Below are 24,920 nucleotides of genomic sequence, written 5' to 3'. Positions count from 1 at the left end.
TTTTCTTTTCTTTTTTTTTTTTCTTTTTCTTTTTCTTGTTAGAATAAAATGGACGAAATTCATTTTTTATCAAAATTGTATAACATTTGCGAACTCGTGAATTTTATAAATATATATATGCACGTACACAAATGTGCGCGTGCAAAACTTCATTTATAGATATTACTATTTTATTTATTGTTTTTTTTTATTTTCTCTTATATATATATATATATATATATATATATATATATATATATATATATATAATTCCATTGTTTTAATTATAACTCATGAACGTGTTTTGATATCTTATTAAATAATTTTGAAAATAGTTACACACAGTTCTGCTATAAATAACTATCGAACTCGATACATATATCTTTTATGTTATCAATAATCGTATGCTAGTATAATCGGAAATAAGTAATAAAGCTAAAATATTCAGTTTTTATTCGATCATTATAGTAAAAGGTTTTTGAAGAGCTATGCTAATATTACGTAAACTAACTTATACGATTCTCTAGAAATCTTATAAATAACATAATTTCTTGAAAATAAGTTTCTTGGAAATGAGTAATTATATAAATATATATGTGTTATAAATACTTATATAATATGATAAAAGAATGTACTTTTAATACTTTAACTTCTTGTAATATTAATATGCAAATCTATTCTAAACATTTCTAAATTATTTTTGATATTAATAAGAAAAATATGGGACTCAAGTATTCTAAATATTATTACATTTTTTGTATCATTGTAAATAAATATAATTAAACACATTCATCGTATAAAGATAAATATAATATATAGTTGAATAAAGTAACCATATAAATGCAAATTAAAATGTATACGTACATCAGGTATAATCCTATTTTGAATATAAAACGTTTGAATGGAAATACTTGTATTTCACAGATTAACGAAAAACTCCAGCTATAACTGCTCCGTCTAGCGGCGATCTTCGAATCTAACTCTACGTGATTTGTAAGGCATGTTCTCAAGAAAATATTGCTTTTCTATAGAAACGTAACCAATTGTTATAAAATTCTCAATTATCTATTATTTCATTATTATTAATGATATTGTTATTCTAATTCAATAAATAACGTCGACGATACTTCTTTGCTCGATGTAACATAAATATCATGAAAAATACAATCGATAATAACAAAATATAATATATCGTAGAGTTCGAAAATCTTCATAACGGATAAATCGTTACAACTTCCACGAAACTTATCTGAAAAATGAACGACGAGATAAAATCGTTTTATTCAACGAAGAGAAAGCGTACCTTCGTCGTTGAGCCAATTACAATCGTTTCTGGTTGTACGTTCGGCCAATGAATACAATTGGCGCGTCGAGTCGCGCGTGCCTCTCCCGTTTTCTCGAGATACCGACCTTGGCTCTGATTGGTCGGTGCTACGGAAGGCGCCTCGAAGCTGTTCAGAAAAAGGCATCGGGGCCATAGCGCGCTTTCGTGTCGCCCATTGTTATCCTCGTCGCGTGTAATGGCTACCGCGAAGTTTGTTGACGGTGCACAGCCTGCTTTCTCGCGCATCGACGTATCCTGAGCGTGGGATAAGCTGCGGTACGCGGGTTGTCCGCTTCGAAGCTAAGACGGGCTTTCTTCGGATAAACTTGAGCGCGCGGTACCGCCAATTTTTATGACACCGAGACGCCCGCGCTTCGTACAGGACTCGCCGCAGCCGCCACCGCGCTGCTTGGACGACATGATCTGCGCGGGCCAACGTTGTTCAGTGACAAGCGTGTGATTTCGACGCGCGAAATTAAGCTTGCCCAAGAACCCCGGCAGAACGAAGAAGAGGCTTAAGTTATTAGGAGGATATTGTTTAACAAGCGCCACAAGGAAATACACGTTTTGAATGTGCTGAAAGAAAATATCTTGTGCCTGTGTACGACCGTCATCGATCTCTCTCACTCTCTCTCTTCCCCCTCTCTCTCTCACTCATACTCTTTCTCTCTCTCTCTCTCTCTTTCTCTCTCCCTCTCTCGCTTGCTCTCATTCTCGCGCGCGTCCACGGCTCTTCGAAGAATACAAAAATCATCGGTTTTGTGAATGCATAAGCGGTATAGTTATTCGAAACTCGGGAAAGCGTCATCGTCGGCGCGTACAGGCTAAACGGTCGCACGGAACCACGCGCCGCGTCGCCGCCGCCGCCACCGCCGCCGCCGTTACCGCTGCCGCCGTTACCGCTGCCGCCGCCGCCAACACCGCCGCCACCGCCGCCGCCGCTGCCGCTGCCGCCGTCACCGCTACTACCACCGCCACGACCACCGACACCGCCGCCGTCATGGCAACTAGAAGATCGTCGCCCGCCCGGCAGCCGGACGTTTAACCCGTGCGCCGTCTCTATAAGACCATAGCACGTGAGTACTTAGTTAATTTTTCTAACGTGCATGATGCTTTGGTTCCCTCTTGGTTTTACTGCTCCTTCCTGCTGTGCAGTCTACGTTGAAGTCAACTATCCTAACTTGGCGTGGCTTTGATCAGGGGGTCATTTTAAAGCGACTTGTATTGCTGCGGACCAACTTAGGTGCCTTTACTTTAATAACTGCCTATCGATTGTGCAGGGTCGAAGGCAACACATCAATGGCCCTTGAATCAAATGGCAACAACGTGATCTGGTTGAATGCAACCCGTCCTGATCAAATACAGCAGGTATACGCAGCACGTAAGCCATTGAGATAAAGAGGGAACTAAACGCATCGGAAATGGAAATATTAATAAGAAATTTATAATTGTGTATACTGAAGTTTTAATATGTACTATTATACAGCGTAATAGTTCTAAAGAAGGACAAGATCATCAAGATTATTTTTAATGAAAACAGCATATATGTCAGAGTAATTAAACAAAAATTTATATTCCACAGAACCGACCTATTGAACAGCCACTGAAGTGTTCCATGTTCACACAAACTGAACAAACCAACAGTTTCACTCAAACGGAGCAAAGTAATTCAAGTTACGGAGATCAAAGACAGGTTTGTATCTTTACTTCTCATGTATAAATATAAATTTCTAAAATAAATAGAAAACAATAAAATATCCACATTTATGATGTAATGGATTTGATATTATATAATCAATTTGAAAAAGCATAGAAAAGAATTGTAATAAAAGTACTTCATAAAATTATATATATGTGTGTGTGTGTGTGTATGTTTGTATGTGTTTCTTTTTTAGAAATGAATATATATTTATCTTATGTTGGAGTATAAACAATACGTCTTTTTGATCTAAGGGAATAATAAAATTTTTTATTTTTAATAGCAAGCAGCAATGTTTGACCCACAACAAATTCAACAGCAGCAAGCTGCGCAGGGCCAACAGTCGCAGCAACAGCAATCCCAACAGATGTATGTGACTGCGGATAAAAAGGAAGATAAATCACAACAACAATCTGCAACAGCAGAATTTCCTTTTTATTATAATGTCAACATGCTCCAAAAAGTTCAGACAAATGCAGTGAGCACAATTGGTGCCATAACAACAGATGATAAAGGTTGTTATCGTTTTGATGTGCAGCCAGTTGGATATAACACATTATTAAATCAGATGAGTATTGCGGCTGCTACAAACGCAACCTTTAAATGTGATATATGTGGTCTGGTGTTTGGTCACATGAGCTTGTTGAATCATCATAAACGGATTCACAACACTACACCCAGCAATTTGCAACAACAGCCACAACAAGTAGTTGTTCAAACACCAACGACAGTGACTGTAGCTACTACACCTGAAAGACCGTATACTTGTGATGTCTGTGGAGCTTGTTTTGCACTGCCTGGAGAATTGAAAAGTCATAAAACAAATATGCACCAAAAACCAAAAGTGCAAATATGTGAAGATTGTGGTAGTGAAGATCCGTGCGAACATCATCCCACAAAAATCAAAAAGAGTACGTTTTTGAATAAATATATTTGAATGAAGTGTCGATGATATGTACAAAAGATGATACGAATACACATTAGGAGTGTTTGTTGTTCTATTGTGATCCCATCTTTGTGTAATAAATGTCCTTTTTCTTTGTGTAGCAATTAAACCTGGTCATCATCCAGTAAAACGAAGGGGAGTTACTAGTGTTACCAAATGTCATAAATGTAATGGCACAGGAATAATATTCATCGGTGAGTGTTCATCATAAATTCATGCTATAAATAATTTGGAAAAAGAAATGTTCCTGTTAAAAAGAAAAAAAGAAAAAAGAAAAGAATGAAAGCAATCAGAGAAAAGAAAGAAGAAAAAAGAAAAAAGAAAGAGAAAACAAAAAAGAAAAAAAAAAGGAAAAAAAATAGATTTAAACTTTATATTTGTTTTTACATTGTTTTTACATTGTCCAATTTTGGAAAACGGTATAAAAAAAAAATTATAATTTTTTCAATTCCCTTAAATTAGTAGAACATCAGAAACATTTCTTTCTCCAAATATTGTCACTTTTCCACCATATTTCTATCATCTCATTGCTATCATGATCGTACATCGGGTGGTGTATGGTAGGTAAACACGACGAAAAACTAGATTCTGGAATCAGTTCCCTCGCAAAGTGTGGCGGCTGCAAGGCAACAGGCCGCATCATCATAGGAAGTAAGTCGGAAAAGATGGCAATCAATAAAAATATGGGGTTACTGTGTTGTAATTAATTTATCTAAGTAACCTCTTATATATCTGCTTTGGATGGTGACAGTTCAAAATCTTTATATTAAGTGAAACATACTGAATTTATTATTTATTCATGATATCAACTAAGTTGCAATTGAAAAATAGTAAAAATTTTTAAATATTTCATTTATCTCTATTATTAAAAATATCTAGTAACAATTTTTGATATTTACATAGACACAGTCCAAAGTATTTTTATTTTCAAGTATTGCATACTATATAATTCTTTGATGCTTCAAATTTATATGTTTGCATGCATTTGTAGTAGGTAGAAAAAGATTTATGGTCACTGATGTTTTCACAGATTTTTATACCTTTTTTATTGGTATGTCAATTCTACTTTATTTCTTCAGTAGAACTGTCGACATCTAAATTTAAGGACAATTGCACGGAATGAAATCTCCCCTAAGGGACAGTTTTATAAATTTGACTCAAAATTTTCAGCGTTGTCCAAATATAAAAGTTAATTCAAGTTTCTTTTTGCTTAGTACATTCTTAATTTCAAGATACAAATGATAAAAGAGGTCATTTCAATATTTCTTGTTAAATGGATACTCTATACATTCAATTCAATATTTAATTTTGATAAAAAATAAAAAAGAAAAAACTAACCTTTTGCAATTTGCATGTATAAGTTTTTAAATAACATGCATAAATTTAATTCAAGCAAGCATCATTGCTTTACAAGTTCTTTATTATCATAATCAGATATTATAAAAATCCTCTTTTGAATGTATCACGAAGAAAAGAACATTTACCGTGCATAATCCTGTGTATCGTGTTGGTCAAAACGCATCACAGGTCAACCTTGAGCACATCTTTTTGTAGAACTGGCCCTTTGAGGAAAACTAAAATTTTGGTCGTATTTCCAATTTCAGGTGGCAAACAAAACAGTCAGAACCAAGCGGAGAAGCCATTTCATTGTAATGTATGTGATGGTACATTCTCCCGGTATTCTTCACTTTGGTCTCATAAGCGGTTGCACTCGGGTGATAAACCATTCAAGTGCGAAGTCTGTGGTTTAGCTTTTGCAAAAGGTAAGGATATGTGCATGCGACGGCTGTATAAAATGTTTTGTAATAGGTATTTCTCATATAAATTTGGTTGGGCTCTAAATCTGGATGCGCGTTCATCTATTTCAACATGTAATATATGATCAATAATCTTTTTGTTTTCAGCTGCTTATTTGAAAAATCATGGACGAGTTCACACCGGAGAAAAACCATTTAAATGCAGTGTCTGTGGAATGCAATTCTCACAGAGTCCTCATCTGAAAAATCATGAAAGAATTCATTCTGGCGAACGTCCGTATCAATGCGAAGTCTGCGAAAAAACGTTTGCTAGACATTCAACGCTCTGGAATCATAGGAGAATTCATACTGGTGAAAAGCCTTACAGATGTAACATCTGTGGTTCTGCCTTCAATCAAGCAACACACCTAAAAAATCATGCGAAAGTTCATACTGGTGAGAAACCACATAGGTGAGCGTGTTTCTTAATATACGATTTATAAACTTTTTTTATGTAACATGCTCTATGTAGATTTATTTTACAAGTTTTTGCTTTTATTAGATGTGATATATGCGAGATAGGATTTTCCGACCGTTTCGCATTAAAACGACATCGTGCAATTCATGAAAAGTATGGGCAAACGGCTCGAAATCAGAACACGAATAATCCAAGTAATGCACAACAAACAAATGCAAGTAGTCAACAGCAGCAACAGCAGCAGCAGCAGCAACCCCAACAAGGGCAACAAGGACAACAAGTTGTTGTAGTGAATGCCACAACTCCTGTAACTGTCAGTCAGGGTCAAGGTCAAGCAGTCATGCTTGAAGAAGTCTACAAATGTCAAGTGGCCTTCCCAGAACCCAAATGATTCAGCTAGAGAATACCTTTCAGGAGTTGGTAAAAAGGGTTATTTTTTGACCTTATTAAACAATTACTACATAATGGAATATATGGAATATGCGTGTCAGGATATGATATAAAGATGAAGACTACATGGAAAACGTTTAGTGTTTGGTGTGAGGATTAATACGTTTGTGACGACTCAGGTCCTATAAATCGACGCTCGTTGACTGTCACGTAGGTGTAGTTCAAGAGCAAAAGTTTTCAGTGACTCTGCGATCTCAACGCGAGTGAGTAGTTTCGTAAAATTGTAACTTGGAAGAGTCCGGCTCGTAAAATATTATAAACTCTCAGCCGCTATCATTAATGAAATTTCTCATGAATTAATACCAGAGGTATGAAAAAAAACAAATCTACTTTATATTTTGTTACTCAGAATAGAAATTACGACATCAGATTCGATAATAACCTATTTCACAATATACTGGCATAGTCTTGGAATTTATTTGCGAATGAATTTGTAAAGTTTCATTTGTTCTCCTAATGTATAAATGCCTTTTTATGGGAATGAAAAATGGTGAAAGTGTTGTTATAACTTCATGACTCGTTAAATACCAGTCTGCATTAGCTTTAAGAAGTTTCAATTAGAACTGACATTGAAATTAGTGACTATACATCAGTTTAAGACTGTCACTATGCGTGCTAATGATCACCGAATCACATAGAATTAATTGTTTTTCAGTGAGTCAAAAATATATACATTGCGGCGTCTAAAAAAAAAAAAAAAGAAAAAAGGAAAAAAAAAACAAAAAAAGAATGATTTTCTTAGCATTGACCAAACCTTGAAAACCCTTTAAGGCGTTACATTTCGCGAATAAAAAAAGTCAATGTCATTAAAATTGTCATCATTTTATACCACAGTTGAAAGCTGGGGAATAGACGTTAAAAATCGAATAGCCACACATACATTTGACGGCATCTTTGCATTTGCGGACGTCGTGGAACGGAACGATATCGCGATATAATAAGCGCGAGCCCTCTTCCGTCCAGTCATTCGGGATCAGAACATACGCTACCGCGATGACAACGACCGCGATAATGTCAGCAAGGATATTACTACGTGAACAAGGTTTATATCTTATTGGAGCTGCAATAATAATAGTGAATATCGACGGGCAGACTAATCTGTTTTATAATTTTAAGACCGAGAACTATATAAATATCAGTTACTAAATAGATGCTAGTTTGTAATGGAAGATAGCTGACTAAATAATCTATACATATATACATTAATTTTTATATCCCCACTTGTTACATGTGATGGCGTACTGCCGCCACTCTTAAATATCAAGAATTAATTAATATGGTTATATGCTGTGGACCCATTGTTTTGACTGATCGGTCATAGATGGGGTTGGTAATAGTCAGAAAGCACAATTTTTAAACTGGGATGACTAATCCACTGTTAAGTTAAATTACTGTGATGGTGTTACCCATTAAATTTTTATCACAATGTGTTTAATAATTTCTAATTATTATTTAATATATAATGCATTTTTTTCCCTTTTATTCAACTTCATAAATTTCTCAATTTTTATTTTAAAATTCAAAGAAAAATATTACGTGAGAATATTCTCCAGTAGATACTTTTTTTTTAGAAGAAGCTTATTTACTTTGTATATTATAACTTGAGAAAAAGTATGAAGTGATACTTTAATTATTATGTACACATTAAATATGATATAAATATAATTGCTACTTTATCCATAGTGTATTATGAGAAACACCATCACATTTCTGGTCACCGTGTGCCTAGTTCTGCAGAATTGTTAATGCTACGAATTTTGCAGAATCTAGGATTGGGGATTTCTTTGTTTTACCAATATAACTTGTAAAATAAAGATATACAATTACTTTTAATTTACTTTTATGTGGTCATAATACCTGCTACAGTATTTTGGATTAGATTAGTATTTTTTCTCAATATTTTTTTATTTTATTCTTCATCTTTCAAATCATTGGAATAGTTTATTTTCTTGTAATTTTGTCTGAATTGTAGTGCAATTAAATTGCTGGACGATATGTTACTATTGTTTTCAATAGAAAAAAAAAAAAAAAAAAACACAAAGGTCTTAAAATATTAAAATATTATGTTATACTACTTAGAATTAATTCTAATTATGTTAGTCATCAGTCTACAGAAAAAGTAGACTGGTAGATCAGGGTGTCGAAAAAAAAGATGCTTTATTTTATTTTTATTTTTACTTAAGAATACTTGAAAAAGAAAATAAGATTGTACATATAAAAAAATTTGCCAATATTCTTCAATCGAATATGATGGCACTAATAATTTTCTGCAAAGTACATGCTATTCCTGGATCATGAGGCAATCTATTACAAAGGACCTAAAGAAAAAAAAAGTCATTTCAATATATATCAGTTTTGCAAAGTGTGCTTCTAAAAAATAATAATTTCTTTCATTGAACTCTTGCATATCAAAATCATGAACGACCTAATGAACCGCTCTATATTCCATATTACAGACTTTGTAGTCAGTTAAGATAATACTGTATGAGTGAAATTGTTACAAAGCCGGTCCTAAGTAACATTTTTATATTGCAAATATCGGCATCTTTTACACAGAAACAAAAATATCATAATTGTGTCTATCTTAGCCATTTTTCCATAAACGAAGATCGGCAAGGATTGTAAAAATAGTGGTTTATAAAAAAAGTCAAATATATTCGAATGTAAGTACGAAGTACTAGATAAATAAGTAATTATAAGTGTTCTGCTGTGAGGACTATTCAAGGAGGCACGGAGCAACTTAAAAAACACGTGCTTATAGCAAATCTTTTATTAAATAAGTGAGACAAATATGAAAAACGAAGTCTAAGAGAAAATCATTGATATGTTATAATCATTGATAATTATAAATACAACAAATTTTACTACGATTATTATTTGATTGTGTTCTTGTAATTTCTGTATTTCTTTTTGTAATAAATATCTATCATAATGGGGGATAGAGACTTCGTCATCTATTAATAGAATTAGAAACTTTGTTTTACGATAAAATTCGATCATGTAACACAATAACATTATTACAAGTAAATGTTACTTATTAAAGATAAAGTAATATGATTAAAAAATGTTTTAATACATTCATTAACAATAATTTATTGTGCTGCGTGGCTCCTTGCAGTAATGTTGTGCTCTTAGATAACGTTTGTATGCAAAGAACTGGAGCTTCCACTTTAATCAAAATCTCTGGAAGCGTCTTCCTAAGATTCATCAATTTTTCTGACTTATCATCTTTGGAAGTTCTGTTCAACATTCTCGCACACTTTAACTGACACGATCACAATAATGCCTATTCTTTATTTATATGTCAACGCAAGGCCTTCATTAATATCATTTCACTTTTTTTTGACAATATTTATTGATTCTTTTATTGAGATCTAAAAACCCACTATTTTTGAATAATATTTTTAATAATAAAAGTTCAAGGGTCGGAGTTTTAGGATCATGATGTAAGCTGTCAGTTGTTTAATAGATAATTGATAAAATAATTTATTATATTAAAACGAAAAGTAATCGATATCATGATTAATATCCTTAAACTATCCGACCTTTTGAGAATTATTCTCCCAAGAGATAAGACTAATATTTGTGCAGATTTTTTTTCATAACAATCATATTTCTTACACATATTGAGGCGAATATACATAAAGCAGATTGTGTATTGTGTGCATTATATCATGTATTATTACATTTTGTCCAGTCTCGAAAAAGCTAACTATGTACAAATTTGATCGTGAAGGGAACATACGTATGATCATTAAAAATACGGTGTTTCAAATCATAATGATAACATTAATAATAGTAATAATAATAATAATAATAATAATAATAATAATAATAATATTAATAATAATAATAATAATAAAATAATAATAATAATAATAATAATAATATTATTGTAGAACAAAAAGGAGTTGTATATTATGTAATGTACGCAATTTCATTAATTTTTTTAATTCAATCAGCGATTTTTTCGCGACGAGATCAACTTTTACATAAGACGCGTTATTATGGGCAATAATGCATAAAGTGCGAACCTTTGATAATAAAAGACGTTCCTATTAAATTATCTGTTCATTATATATTTTTAAGTCTTCTATCATATAACTCTAACGAGATAGATGCTTTAAAGAATGTCATTAAAGTGAATAGCAGATAATTTTTTTTTTTTTTTTTAGTAAATACATGATTACACGCCAAGGAATAGTTTCAGAATATTGGGTACAAATATTTTTACGATCATATAGAAGAAAACGTTTTTCAGAGAAAGTTTGTGGATGTTCTTCGATTCATTGAATTACATTTTGCGTGTTCTTTCTTTTTCCTTTTTTTTTGTGGACGTCACGAACAAGTCATACATTGAGAATATTATTACAAGAAATCTATGTATTATTATAATTCGGTTAAATGAAAGAAATATTGTCAGCCACGATCACAAGATATAATATCTATGATAATAAATGCGATATATAATTGGTAGCGAAACTCGTTGTATGAGTTTTTACTACTGATGAAATTATACGTGTATACACACATTTTGTATGAAATGAAGAAAAAAAAAAAATAATAAAAAATGTCATGTTAGATTAGTCTGCTGTCAATATAACTAGGATTATAATTTTGAATGTACATGTAACATATTGAATATCGTCTAGATAAGGAATCGTATCGATTAAAAACAACTAGCGCACGATTATATCAGACATTCTAGATATTATAATAAATGATGTCCACAGGACATTTTCATTTTTGAAATCTTGCGTAAATTTCATTTATCGCACATTTTAAACCGCGCGCCATTTGTGTACTAATGAAAAATAATGAATGACGTGTGACGTCATGTGCTAAAATGTGACGATTTGATGATTTTGTAAAATTCGAAACTATTCGAAATTTACAATTATTAAATCGATAAAAAAAATGTTACTTATGAAAAAATTACTCTACATATAGTAATTCGATTGAATGTATATTGATATCTTGTCATATGTTTTTTACCGATTTTTCGACAACTTTCAAATTTCCCGCTTAAGGATGCATTCATAGCATGACAATAAAGTTGCGTGCTTTCGATAGGAACGACACAAGAATTAACATGGCGTCGAGAAGATCATTTTGCTCAACAAAGACACATCAGAGCACGCTGAACGTAAACTTTCTTTAATTAAAACAGTTTTATCAAGAATTATATCGCAAAGCAGTCACCTTGAGACATTTTAGAAGATGTCACCGGATCGTGGTTGAATTCTTTATTTGAAAGAATCGTAAAAAAGGTAAGTTAAGAAAAATGTTGTAGTTTCTATCAATTATAAAGGAAACAAGTTTATCTTCTTTTGAAGAAATTTATACAAATACGATAGAATAATAATTATGCTAATGTAAAAGGCGGAAAGTAAAAGAAATAACGAAGAATATCTTATAATTTTTGTTTATGAAGTCTTCAAATTTTGGCTATATATATATATGTATATAAATTTTGGCTATATGACACACACACACATATATATACACACGCACATATAATTATAACAATTCATAATATTTATTAACACATATAAAGCTCATTGTGCAAATGGATAGATTATACCTTGATTATGATCCAAAGGATGTACTTGGACTATAGTACGTGATGGAACATTTTTATGTTCAGTTAGACGACACCATAATCGTAATGTTATGAAATATAAAATTTCCATAACAGATAGGAAACTAAATCCCATAAAAAGACCAAGTAGACCTCCGGTACTTGCTAATGTAAAAATACAACATTTAAGGTTTTATCTGAAATATATCTATACTTTTTATAATATAGTTAATTTTCAAATAACTACTTTGATACTTAGATAAATATTTTAATTACTTACAAAGAAATTCTGTAAATCCAAAAAGTTCATTCTTCATAGATTTAGTAAATTGAGAGTCCACAAAAAAAATATGTACCACTGCCATATTTTCACTATATTAGTAGAATACAAATGATAAATCTTTTATGTCATTTAACATATATGATACATTAAATTAAATCATGACAAAAAATACTTACGTAAAATATTTCTGATTTTTTTTAACATACTGTTCTTGAATGCCAAAATTATGTAACAATTTGCTATCTGATATCTCTAAATTATAACTTAGTTCAAAACATCCTGGCCAACAATTACAGCTTGGTCTATGTAAAACAACCTATGATTATATAAGGAACTTTTTATAAATATATACTTACATTTCAGTAATATTCAATTGATTATCATCATAGAGTTTAATTTCCATTGCTCTTCGTGCTGTAGTAGCACACAGGTCATCTTTCTTTCCACAAATTGTAGTGTTTGATGATTCTAAAGAAAAAAATATAAAAATTAAAAGTCAAGAATTTATAATGATTAATTTCTAATTATGAGTCAGTCTTACTTGGCATATAATATTGGACACAATGACACATCTTTTGTGTGAAATTTGCCTCACATTCCAGGATACAGTTTCTTTGTGTGTAAGTCCTGTAATAACGTAACTTTCTCTCAGATGTGAAAAAACACTTTCTCTTCTTTTGAGGTATGGATATTATAGATTTGCTTGCTGTTGATATTCGAGGTGATACAATAACTCTGACCTCTTTACCAGGAGCTACAGCAAACCCAAAATCTGCAATTTTTGGTGTTTCAACAGGACTGTGTAGTAGCATCTATAAATATTTTTAGAATTTTAGAAACAGTTTTTAGGATAAGAATTTTAATTCTTTTAACTTATTATAGGTTTTTAAGAGGTTTTTAAAGAGTATAATTACTTTAAAGCCTGCACTAGCTGTCGAAGAACAATAATATTCATTAACATCGACATCAAGAACTAAAGTTAAGCCATAAGAAAGGCCAGCACCATAAGGCCTCCATGGTATGGCATCTGATGGAACTTGTTTATCATATCCAATTTCAGGATTCCAATCAATACCAGTGAAGGCAAAAGTAATGTTTAGGTCAGGCCAATCTCGTCTAAAAAATAAAGTACGAAATCGTAAACAATCTATCTTCATTGAAAATTATCAGAGTACGATGACGACGTGCAACTTACGGATCGTGAAACAAATGTTTACGATTTACCGAATTAAAGTTACAACAAATACCCTCATCGGTCATCGTAGGATTAAAAATCTTGTCACATTCTGTCTGATTGCCACGCCATTGACAGTAATACAACATGTCGTTACATGATTGCGATACCTGAATAAAAAGGTAGTATTACAATTGTTGATAGAAAAAGAAAAAAGAAAAAAGATCAGAAGATTGGCATTGTTACTGCAAATTGAAAAAAAGAAAAAAGTAAAACGCATGATACAATATGAAAAAAAGAAAACACAAAATTTACGCACATTTATCATAAAATGACGCATGGCATTCCATTCCACTGCTTTTTCTTTTAAATCAAAAGCAATGGAGGTATTTTCGCTATTACAAAGATCCTCCAACAATAATTTCTCACGCATATTTTCTCTAAAAACATAAGATACGATAAGAACGTTTTTAAATTGAATCGGTGCATTCGATAAATATATTCGTAATTTACCCATTCACTATACGGATCGCTTCGCTTCTTTTTACATTGTTCATATTGCAAATGGTAACTGCGGGAAATGGAAATTCGTTGACAGAAACAGGTTCAGGACTTAAAGAAATTATAATGGGAGACGAGACCCACTTTTGATATAAAAACCAGATATAATATGTGGCGGTTAATACCGCGGTGGTGAAAGAAATTATCCAAAAGATTCTATAAGAAAAAGTTTTATTAATCGGCATCTTCTGAGATATTATTCATTAGGTTTTATTTTATCTTTTACCTTTCTACGATCGATAATTTTGAATCTCCGACATAACGTAAACCATGAAGAGTACTGTTCAAGCAATATTGTTTCACAATGGTATTGATCTCTGTAGTCTTTAAACAGGTTTGTACATTTTTCAGGCTCAAAGATATAGAATAAATCAAATGAGACAATTATTAATCAGCATTAAGAGGATCGATTAAACGTTTAAAAAATGAAAGAATGTTCATTACCTTTTGTCACGTTTTTCTTCGTTTTGCTCGTAATTCTTTGAAGTAATCGTATCTCTTGTGGTTAAACCATTCCGATTGTATCTTGATCGTAATGTCGATTCCCTCGATCGATACATTCCCTAAAAAAAAAAAGAAATTTATCTTTGAATAATAATTATTTCTCAGGAAATATTTCTACTCTGTAGTATTTGATGATGAATTGATTAGCTATGGTGTTTGTATAATATGTAGGACGAAACATGAATAAGTATGAAATCATTTTCAAGCGATCACTACTACTCCGTTAATTTTTTTTAAACATTTAACATCGATTTCAACAATTTTTATCAAAACTTTTATTAAATGGAATGATCTGAAGATTAAATATTTATGAAAGAAAATTAAAAAAAGGAAAAAGCAAATCAGTATTATTGATTGCATAATGCATAAAATACCTTAAAATTGGTGTCACGCAAAGCGTATCCTTCGAGACGTTGAGGAGTTTTATATGGATTTTGTAGATGAACCGTGTTAATATTGTATGGAAGATAAGGACTATGATCCCTTAGATAATTCAAGGTTGTCTTATCGGTAGTTGTATAATTTCCAATTGGTAATGTATTATGTGAATTATTATCTCGTTTCTTGATTTGACTACCGATTTTCAACGAATCGGAAGAATCTTCATATTTCTTAGCCATTGAAGATTCATCGAGGATTTTCAAATTATCGAGATACCTCGATCTCTCTACCCTTCGTATTGACATAAAATCTCGAGTTCGTTTCCACAGCGAGTCTTGATTCTTTCTACCCTCCGAGGACATTAATTTCTCCATCGGAGAGACATACTTTTTTTACTTACGTATATCTAGATTTCAGCGAAGAAAAAAGAAAAAAAAAAGGAAACGAAATAAGTTAAGAGAAGAAAAAAGAGAAAAGGAAAATGAAGAAGAAGAAAAAGAAGAAAATGAAGATGAAGAAATAGGAGAAGCAAAGAATTTAATGGAAAAAACGACACTAAGATCTTTGAAATCGAAATCGAAATCGATATCGAAATTGTAATCGTAATTGTAACAAAGAATTGTTACTTCCTTCCAGATTCGAATATCGTTTTTAAAGGATTGCTCGTGAGAAGTCTTTATAGAGGAATATATATATATCCATCTCTCCTTTCCTTTCTCTCTCTTTCTCTCTCTTTCTTTTTTACGTGACGATAATCAAATATGTCCGATGACGCGATAAACTATGTAAACCCAACGATTCTTTACGTAGAAAGGGTTTTGAAAAAGGACGAGTGTACCAAAGCGTCGTCCTAGAAAAACCAACCCCGATGAAGGTTGCCGACTGACTAAACGATGTTACAATGACGAGGACACCTTATCAAGTTTCGTAGAAAGATGATTACGTACTTACCCTTGGCTCGATTTACCCTTCCTTGTTGACGATTAGAAAAGGGAACGGACTGACGCCTTTCTTTCTTTTTTTTTTTTTTCTTTTTTTTTTACGATACACTACGATAAATGGAAATTATTATTATTTTTTTCTTTTCTTTCTTTTATTCTTTTTTTTTTTTTCCTTTTTTTTCATGGGCGTTCATTTATGTCCCTCGAGCGACGATGATCAGTCGCAATGCTGATCTAAGATAAACGTGTAACGTGACGAGATTACGATTATGCATTATACCGATTAACCATCCTAATCGAAGGACACTTTATGTGTACGTTTAAGTCACTCTTTAATTGTTGCGTGTCTTTTTAAAAAAGCGTTTTTATAAAGAAAGAGAGAGAGAGAGAGAACATGATTCTTTTATTTCTCTTCTTTTCATACAATTCGAATTAGTTAATAAATTGAAATAATATCTTCTGACATATTGCAATTGATATGGACGTTCTATGTTATTAAGGAAAACATTTATTTTTTATTTTCTTTTTACTTTTTTTTTTATTTTTTGTTAATTCGATTTAAATAGTTCTTCAAATTGCTATGTACCGATTTTTTTTTTTTTTTTTTTTTTTAACTTAAAAAGTAGGTAATAAACGGTCTTCGACTATGCATTTATAATGTTGATATATAACTTTATATATCAAACATCATCGGAAATATGTTAAGTCCTTAATATTAGCAACTTTGTAAATACTTTTTAGTTTATATCTAATATTAATATCCATTTTTTTTTTCTTTTTAAATAACTTTTACAGCTTACAACGTACAAATTATATTTATATTAATAAGTATATTTAAAAGGAAAGAGCCGAGTCAGTAAACGTTATTATTGTATCGTTTAAATATAACGAAAAGAATAACTGCAATGATTCATATCGGGAATTAATAGCACATGATTAATAACCGATAGTAAAATGTTTTTCATTTTTATGATCACCGTATTGTCTATCGATGAATCTATAAAATTCAAGGGCTAATATCGTCATGATACCTTATTAATTATTTATTCTTTACGTTTTTCTGTAAGCGCACGAATTATTTATTTATTTTTTTTTTTTTATATTTGTTTTTCTTTTTCTTTTTTTTTTTTCTTTTTTTGCCTTTTTTCTGTCTCATAAGTTTCCACGCAAATAGCATAAAAATTATTCGAAGAGAAAGATCTTTAGTGAGTTATGAAATACATACATTAGTTTTTATATCACGTATTTATGATTTACGATGTACATTTTGTCAATGTGTTCATTTCTGATGCCGTTCAAATATTGATCCCCAATTAGAAAATATTATTAGAAAAAAAGAAAGAAAGAAAAGTCAACGTAGTTAATTTTTCTTTAGGAAAGAGAAGGAAGGAGTGAGTTATAAAATTTAGAAAGTATATTTTTATAATTTATTTTTATAAAAATCGACAATGAATGTAAATATAACTCTCTCTCTCTCTCTCCAAGTGGTAAGTTTCCACTAGGTATATATGTATTATTAACTATGTATATAATTTTTCTTAACAAGTGAAAATGACATTGCACAAGTTCGTCCAGTAAAGGAACAACATTTCGTGACAACGTTTAATGGATCTCTTCAGCATAATTACACGACAAACATTCATGTTTTTCTTATCGATGTTTAACCGCACCTCACGCAAGCATGATGTGCTGCTTGGCTAGTCATGTTTTTAACAAAACTGTTGACGTTCAACAAGATAACTATGAAAAGTGCTGTCTTATGTAACAGTGAAAATATTAAGCACAACGCATTTGTCACTTTCTTTTCCTTTTTTGTTTTTTCTTCTTCTTTTTTTTTTCCTTTTTTTTTTAACATTTTTTTTAATACTGTTAAAAATGTAATCATAATTTTATTAAATTAGAACATAGAAATTAATTTTTAAACTTTTTATTTTAATTAAAAACTTTAATTTGTCAAACAAAAAATATCGTAAAACTTAAAACGAAGAATTACTCTTGACCTGAGTCTTGATTGAACTTGAACTTACGCTTAATTAAAATCTAACGGAACTTTGCGTCATAATTTTTTATATTTTATAATTTATTCCACTATATTTTATAGATATATATGTATGCATATATATTATTTTATAATATTATCTAGAAAATGATAACAAAAGTAAAAAATAATCGTGAGAGTTATATTTATTAGATGAAATAACTCGTTCTATTGCGAAGTCAGTCTTATTCCAAATACAATTAATATCGTCTCTTTCTTTCTTATGAATAATAAAGAATCATTATCGTTTATTTTATACCAATAATGCCTTAATGATAAGACTGGTAGAAAAGTACTTTTTAAATATACATGTGATTCTATCTACTACCTTAATGACTTATTTACTTTCGTATAGTTCAATTATTACGAGTTTATTTCAAATTTTTTAATGACATAATGATATTTAATTGTAATAATAATATTTCAGCCAAGAAAAAAATGTCGAAGAGGAATAAAAAGCATAAAGAGGGCGAGAACCAGGCCGTAATTAATTGGGAAGAAGATGGTTATTTTCCAAGAAAAATAAAAGAAGAAATGAAATCCATGTGGGAAGTACGTAAATCTTTGATTTTATTAACAAACCTGCAACATAACTTTTTTTTTTAATGCATTTTTCTTTATTAATTAAATAACTTTTTTTTTATTTAGATACCACAAATTTATCAATTTCTTCACTTCACCAAAGACATTCTAAATATACCCCAGATAACTATTTATGAAATGGAAAGAATGCTCGTTATACCAAGAGCTTCAAAGCAGTTAGCAAATATCATGACATGTTTATTAAGGTATTTATTAATATAATAATATTTTATATTTATCGTTATTATAATTCTAATAATGTAATTATTAAAACATTGATCTAATTAATTTATCATTTTAGCTGTCCTATAACCAAAGCAAAACTGCATAAAATACCACCAATGCCCTATGAATTCTGGACGAATATTTTAATGCATAAAATAAACAATTGGTTCAAACTTTATTATGGAAAGCACAAAGATGTGATAAAAGTTAGTTTTTATTAATTTAATTAAATGTACAATTTTCTTAAATAAATATCTGTTTGATGAAGAGGTAAAATTTCAAGTTTCTTATGATAATCATTAGATATGTGATCAAAGACTTGTAGGTTCTAGAAACTATTGGTATTGAACCAGAATTCTGGGATATTTTTCCTGAAGCATCAATATTTGCTGATAGAGACTTTGAAGACTTGAGTTTTAAACAACGAGTATGGCTTTTAAAGACTATCTGTGATACTCTTATGGTAAATAAAAAAAATAATAATAATTTATTTCTGGAGGAAAAACTATTTAACATTAATAATCTAACATCTTTTTTGTAGCATACAAGAAAAACAATTCAAGAAAAAATTGCTAATCATGCATGGGAAGATCAAGTTGAAATAAATTTAGGAACCGATCGTCATGGAGCTAAATATATTTATTTTCCACAGTTCATCAGTAGCGAATTGAGAATATATAGACATTGTATGAATAATAATATTCTTTCCACTTCGAAGGTTTGTTGATGTTAAATTTAACACATTAACATGATTTTTCACCTGACACTTTTTAAGTCTATGAATCTAAAATTATTTCAGCCTATAATACCAAAGACAGTTGCAGAATCCGAAACGAAAACAAAAGTAAATAATCCTCCAGTACAGGGAAAAGTAAAAAAAAGTAGAAAAAGAAAGGCTAGATGGCAGAATGGATTATGTTCAAAGATAAGAAAGGATAAATCTGCAAAACCTCCAGAAAAGAAAATAGATAAGCAATTTTATATTTGTAATTGTATCGATAGTGCCATGAATTCACAAACTAGTGAAGACACAGACTTAAATTGTACAAGCACAAACAGTAATAGTAATAATAACAATAATAATAATAACATAAATTTAAACGATTTTGACAGAAAGAGAACGAGAAATTCAATAAAGACATCTGAAATAAGTACAATGTCAAATAATACAAAATACAGCAATACAAACTCGAGTAGTTATGATAATAATGTATCAAATGAAAGTCAGTTAATTGATAAAAATGTTAAAGAAAGTACATTTAAAGGATTTTCGAGATCGCCCAATGAAAAAAACGGCATAGAATTAGTTAATCAGTTATTAAATAGATTAAAGACAGAAATAGATATAAAATATATTAACTCTCACGTAACGGTAGAAGATATGACGGATGCAAAAGATGATATTGAAAATTCTATTTCAATAGAAACAAATGAAAATAATTTTGAATCAATTTCAAACGAATGTGATTCAAGTAAACATTGCTTGGATAATTTATCTAATAATTCCAAAACGGATGATGAAAAATTAAATGAAATTATTGTAATTGGAAATACAATATTAAAGGATAAAACATTTTCAACGAATTTCGAAGATATTAATGATTTAGATTCATCAACATCAAAGTCGGATGATGAAAAATTAAATGGAAGTGATACTTCTATAACTAATAAGATGAAGAATATTTCAAATGATGTACCTGATACTATTAATAAATGCAATATTAGACAAAGAAAGAGATCATCATCAAACAATGGAGAAATGAAAGATACAAAAAAAAAAGATAATATCATTAGCGAATTTGTTCTTGAAGATGAAACACAGAATGGCATTAGAAGAAGTCTTAGGTCAAAAGAAAATCTACAAATGGAACATAAATCATTTTGTAACGATATTAACCAAATGATAAATGCAGATATTAACACAGAAGAAGTTAATCCTAATGAAAATAATCCTGAGAGAAAGAGTGAAGCAGCCTCTTTTAAAAGAATGCTCAGAGAACTTGGTGTATCAAATTTTCGACTCGTAGCTGATAGCGTTGAAACTTTGAGAAATCTTATTTCAAGTTTTTCGTTAAATACAGTAAGTTTACAAAAATATATGATTTTGTACATATGTACATCCATTAAAGATTTATATAATGATTGATTTCATATTATTAATGGATTTTCTTTTTTTCTTTTTTTTTTTTTTTTAATTTGCAGCCAGAATCATGTGAAGTAAAATTAGTGAGTAAATTGATAGAACTATTGAAGTCAGTTGAAAACGTTGAAACGGTCCTGAAAGATACAACAAAAAAGGCTAAAGCAAAGCTACTAAAGGAATGGACTAATTTTAAGATTGGGTATGTCATGAAATCAAAAAAATATTTTATTGTCATTTCATAAATACATTCATTTTTTACCAATGTTCATCTCATAAATATATGAAGTATAGAGTCATACCAGATTTTAATGTAAACCTGAAACCTCTGATAATTGCTACAATGAGTTTATTATGCATTGTTTGTATGACCACAAACATCCTCTTCAAATATTATTATTCAAATCTTTGTGAAGTGTGTATGGCAGACAAGCTGCTGTGTGTTGTAGCAGTATGGAGGATCAGGATTCATCCAGTGAAAGTGGTGTCAGCTCTAATTGGTGGATTCTTGGATCACAGGACTATAAATTGCCAACTGCCAATGATGCAACGTTACAGACGTTATCGAAATCTACCTTATCCCCAATTAGTACCCAAAGTTGTGCCCATTCATCAGAATATAACAACGACGAAGAACAATGCACAAGTGGAAAATCAAAAAGCAAAGAACAACATGATGAAAAATCAGACCATAGAGAGCAACAAGAAAATGGGGAAAATAGTGAAGGGAAAAATCAACAAAAACACAAGGAAGATAAAGAGTGTAATAGAAAAGAAGAAGGTAAATAATATATATATATATATATATATATATATATATATATATATATCGAAACGTATGGAGATAATTTATTACAAATCTTCTTTACTTATTATCGTGGTTATTAATTGATTTTATTATAAAGAACAACAAACTCGAAGAGTTCTACGAGCGCGAGGAATTTCCTCTTACACAGAACAATTGTACCCATATGAGGAGATCGATGAGAGCGAGTTGGGTGAATGGACCGACATTAAGGCCGTCTACGCGCCTCCCAGCGCACAGACCTGTGCATCCATTACTTACTCTTCTTCGAAAAACAGACACGACAACCATTGGTCAGAGAAAGAGGACTCAGACCAAGATTGGATATTACCAGGCTCTCGCAGAAGGAAAAATAAACGTTCGTGTGAGTGTCTCGCAAAATTGATCAAAACGTATATGTGTTTCTATATTGAAGTGTTTCATTTTATTTTCTTTCAGCCAATAATAAAAGACTAAAATCCTTACAAGCTAAAAATCTAAATAAGAAAACAAATGTTCAAGACACGCGTAAAGAAAGTACATCAAGTCATAAGGTAAGTCGATAATAAGAGTAATCATAATAAAGTATAAGAATGCCAATAAAAGAAGCTCAATTTTCAGATACCCAATAATTCGAGAATATTACCAGCGTCGTCTACTTTGAACAAAATTAAATATCCACAAATACAACAAGATTCAGTACGAACGATATCCTCTATAGAAGCAAATAAAATCGAGTATGTAGATAGCGTGCATTCAGAATTAGATATAAAAGACGAGACCCCAATTCTTGATATCGTATCGAATCAATATAAAAATGATTACAATATGAATGGAATAAGTTATTTAGTACAGTCGAATCCAACTGTGATTGGTTTAACGCAACCAAATACTTTCGTACAAACGAATTCATTAATTCCAAGTATCGTGCCTTCTTTTCAACCAAATTACTATATGCAAGAAGTGCAACCAGAATATGTGGTTTATGATCAACAATCTAGTTTTGTTCCATTACAGCAATCAATAATACAACAGGTACCATGTATAGTAACATCTCAAGAAATTATAAATCATTCAAGATACTCACCATATTTTATAAACGCAACGAAATCGCAATCAAATTTGCCAAATGATCTATCACCAAAAGGTCAATCTGAAAATTCAAATTTAATTAAGATAGTTCAGTCGGACGATAACGTGAATGAAATACCACAGAAGAAAGCATCTATTTCACAATCTAATTCTAGTACTAGTAAACATAATACTACAAAACGATGCACACTAAATTCAACATCGCAAAAAGCAAAAAGTTTAAATCGAAATATAAACGATCCTAATAAGAAGACTACGTCATTAATTATTCTAAGTGATAGCGATGATGAAATTGAAATTATCAATGAAAAAACAACAAATAATCAGAAGGACAAAAGTTCACAAGATCAGGAATCTAATATTGCAGAAATAGCGAATACTACATTAAAGAATATCATTCCTCAAGAAATTATGCAACGTATACATCAAGGTTGTATCTCAATAACACCAATAAAACCAGCCCCTATACAAAATACTCCAACACAGTTGGTCGTCGTTGTTAACGAAACGGGAAATTATTATGCTTTAGCATTACCTAATGGAAGTAAACTTATTTTGACGCCTGAACAAGTAGCACAAATTAGAGCTTCAAATGGTGGAAAACTTGTTCTATAAAATACTAATTAATCTTTATCTATATTAAATACTAAAGTTTATTTTCTTCAAACACATTTTATCATGCATTTAAGATAATATTGGTTTATTAGTAGAAGTAAATATTACGGGGATCTTTTCTTTTTTTTTTTTTTCTTTTTTGCTGTTGATGAAATATTATCCATATATTTCTATATCGGTAAGATCAATAAATGTATTTTGTAGATTTATTGTTTAAATCTACTATTTATTCTTTACGGGTTATTAGACGTATATTAAAAGAATATCAATAATGTCTTGCAAAAATACGTATTTATGAAACATCTCTTTGTACAATTTTCATAATTAATTTAAAAAATAAAGTTATAAATTATTTTTTAATTAATTTAAACATTGCAAAATATGACACAAGTCATATAAAGTTTTAATCTTTTAGTAATTTAATTCAAACTTTCAGTACATTTTTTACTATATCTATATAAATATAAATACACGATATTACGTATACAAGATATTTTGCTTAACACGCAAGAAATTCTATTTTATAGAATTCTTGTATTTTAAATATGTTTGTAAACAATAATTAACATAACAAACATCTTCCTTTTATTATCGAAAAAAGTAATTGTATGCAGTTTGGAGTATGAATATTTATTAAAAGATCTCAATAATTTTAGCATGCATATGCGCACAAATTGAATGATATAACACAGACATAATACTTGTATATAGTTTTATACCATGTATATAATTAAGCAATGCTGGTATATTATTGCTGATATATTAATCTTTTTCTTTTTTAATATGTTATAATAATATATTCTTTCTTCATATGTAATTCTCAACAAATAAATAATAGAATAAAATTATACTCGATTCTTTTTTACGTATTCATTTTTATCGACAGTAAGAAATTTCGAAAGACGTGTTCCGTTATATGGTGTATTGCTTCCCGGTGGATGAAGTCTCATCTAAAACAAGGGAAAGTTAACAATTATATTAACACTTAACATTACCAATATATATTTTTTTACAAATTTTTAAACACTAACAAACGTATCTCACTTTTCATTCAAGAATTCAAAAAATTTTATTTACGTATAATTAACTAAACTAAAAAGGCTACGTACCGGACGGTGTAGAAATAGACTCTTGAAAAAATCCCGGAGTTTCTGTTTCGTTGCGTATTATAATTTCAATATGTATATATATAGCATATTAAATTTATAAGTGGAATAATAAATGCAAGAAGATTTAATTATATGTATTTACAAAAGTGTCATTGAGTCATTTATTTTCATACAGTAAAATCAAGATCGCAGTGGCTAGTAATTTGATATTTTTAGATCTTTCTTTTTTTTTGTTTTGTTTTTTTGGAAAAGAAAGTAATATTATTTATAAAAATATTCCGAAGACAATTCAAATATC

The 24,920-nt window shown here is 30.3% G+C and overlaps 3 protein-coding genes across 12 annotated transcripts; 2 read left to right on the top strand and 1 right to left on the bottom strand.

Annotated features, from left to right (window-relative positions):
- Positions 1-1,435: 1,435 nt before the first annotated feature.
- Positions 1,436-11,887, top strand: LOC122636162 (zinc finger protein OZF-like). 5 transcript variants are annotated; one of them, XM_043827132.1, is made up of 9 exons: positions 1,436-2,379; positions 2,584-2,671; positions 2,886-2,996; positions 3,286-3,913; positions 4,050-4,142; positions 4,513-4,599; positions 5,553-5,711; positions 5,853-6,156; positions 6,231-6,366. In XM_043827132.1, exons 2-9 carry the CDS (start codon positions 2,603-2,605, stop codon positions 6,244-6,246), a joined length of 1,467 nt encoding a protein of 488 aa, XP_043683067.1. In that variant the 5' UTR covers positions 1,436-2,379; positions 2,584-2,602; the 3' UTR covers positions 6,247-6,366. The 5 variants fall into 5 exon arrangements, with proteins under 5 accessions (XP_043683067.1, XP_043683066.1, XP_043683063.1 ...); XM_043827128.1 differs by having other exon boundaries at positions 1,438-2,379; positions 6,247-11,887; XM_043827129.1 differs by lacking the exon at positions 4,513-4,599 and having other exon boundaries at positions 1,438-2,379; positions 6,247-11,364.
- Positions 11,750-24,361, top strand: LOC122636159 (putative uncharacterized protein DDB_G0282133). Of its 6 annotated transcripts, none has more exons than XM_043827119.1 (12): positions 11,750-11,882; positions 18,503-18,627; positions 18,724-18,863; positions 18,959-19,088; positions 19,208-19,345; positions 19,424-19,600; positions 19,682-20,962; positions 21,085-21,224; positions 21,475-21,803; positions 21,928-22,191; positions 22,266-22,360; positions 22,428-24,361. In XM_043827119.1, exons 2-12 carry the CDS (start codon positions 18,514-18,516, stop codon positions 23,511-23,513), a joined length of 3,894 nt encoding a protein of 1,297 aa, XP_043683054.1. In that variant the 5' UTR covers positions 11,750-11,882; positions 18,503-18,513; the 3' UTR covers positions 23,514-24,361. The 6 variants fall into 6 exon arrangements, with proteins under 6 accessions (XP_043683054.1, XP_043683053.1, XP_043683052.1 ...); XM_043827118.1 differs by having other exon boundaries at positions 21,472-21,803; XM_043827117.1 differs by having other exon boundaries at positions 21,451-21,803.
- Positions 11,889-15,500, bottom strand: LOC122636164 (pickpocket protein 28-like). The gene is given in 12 exon segments (XM_043827134.1): positions 11,889-12,358; positions 12,474-12,565; positions 12,653-12,778; positions 12,833-12,944; positions 13,018-13,288; positions 13,391-13,592; positions 13,672-13,820; positions 13,970-14,090; positions 14,164-14,411; positions 14,413-14,563; positions 14,656-14,774; positions 15,090-15,500. Coding segments are annotated over 12 exon segments (2,160 nt in total). The 5' UTR covers positions 15,471-15,500; the 3' UTR covers positions 11,889-12,170.
- Positions 24,362-24,920: the final 559 nt, after the last annotated feature.

Source organism: Vespula pensylvanica, chromosome 20 (genome assembly GCF_014466175.1).
Source record: "Vespula pensylvanica isolate Volc-1 chromosome 20, ASM1446617v1, whole genome shotgun sequence".
NCBI lineage: Eukaryota > Metazoa > Arthropoda > Insecta > Hymenoptera > Vespidae > Vespula > Vespula pensylvanica.
Note: the sequence above shows the minus strand (reverse complement) of the source record. Positions and strands in the feature narration are given on the sequence as shown.

Excerpts from the sequence above, each read along its gene's own strand:
- LOC122636162 (XM_043827128.1), top strand. The coding sequence starts at position 2,603 with ATGGCCCTTGAATCAAATGGCAACAACGTGATCTGGTTGAATGCAACC. Across the intron at positions 2,672-2,885 it reads GTCCTGATCAAATACAGCAG|AACCGACCTATTGAACAGCC; the intron begins GTATACGCAGCA and ends TATATTCCACAG. Across the intron at positions 3,914-4,049 it reads TCCCACAAAAATCAAAAAGA|CAATTAAACCTGGTCATCAT; the intron begins GTACGTTTTTGA and ends TTCTTTGTGTAG.
- LOC122636159 (XM_043827115.1), top strand. The coding sequence starts at position 18,514 with ATGTCGAAGAGGAATAAAAAGCATAAAGAGGGCGAGAACCAGGCCGTA. Across the intron at positions 20,963-21,084 it reads CAAGTTTTTCGTTAAATACA|CCAGAATCATGTGAAGTAAA; the intron begins GTAAGTTTACAA and ends TTTAATTTGCAG. Across the intron at positions 21,225-21,438 it reads TGGACTAATTTTAAGATTGG|TGTGTATGGCAGACAAGCTG; the intron begins GTATGTCATGAA and ends ATCTTTGTGAAG.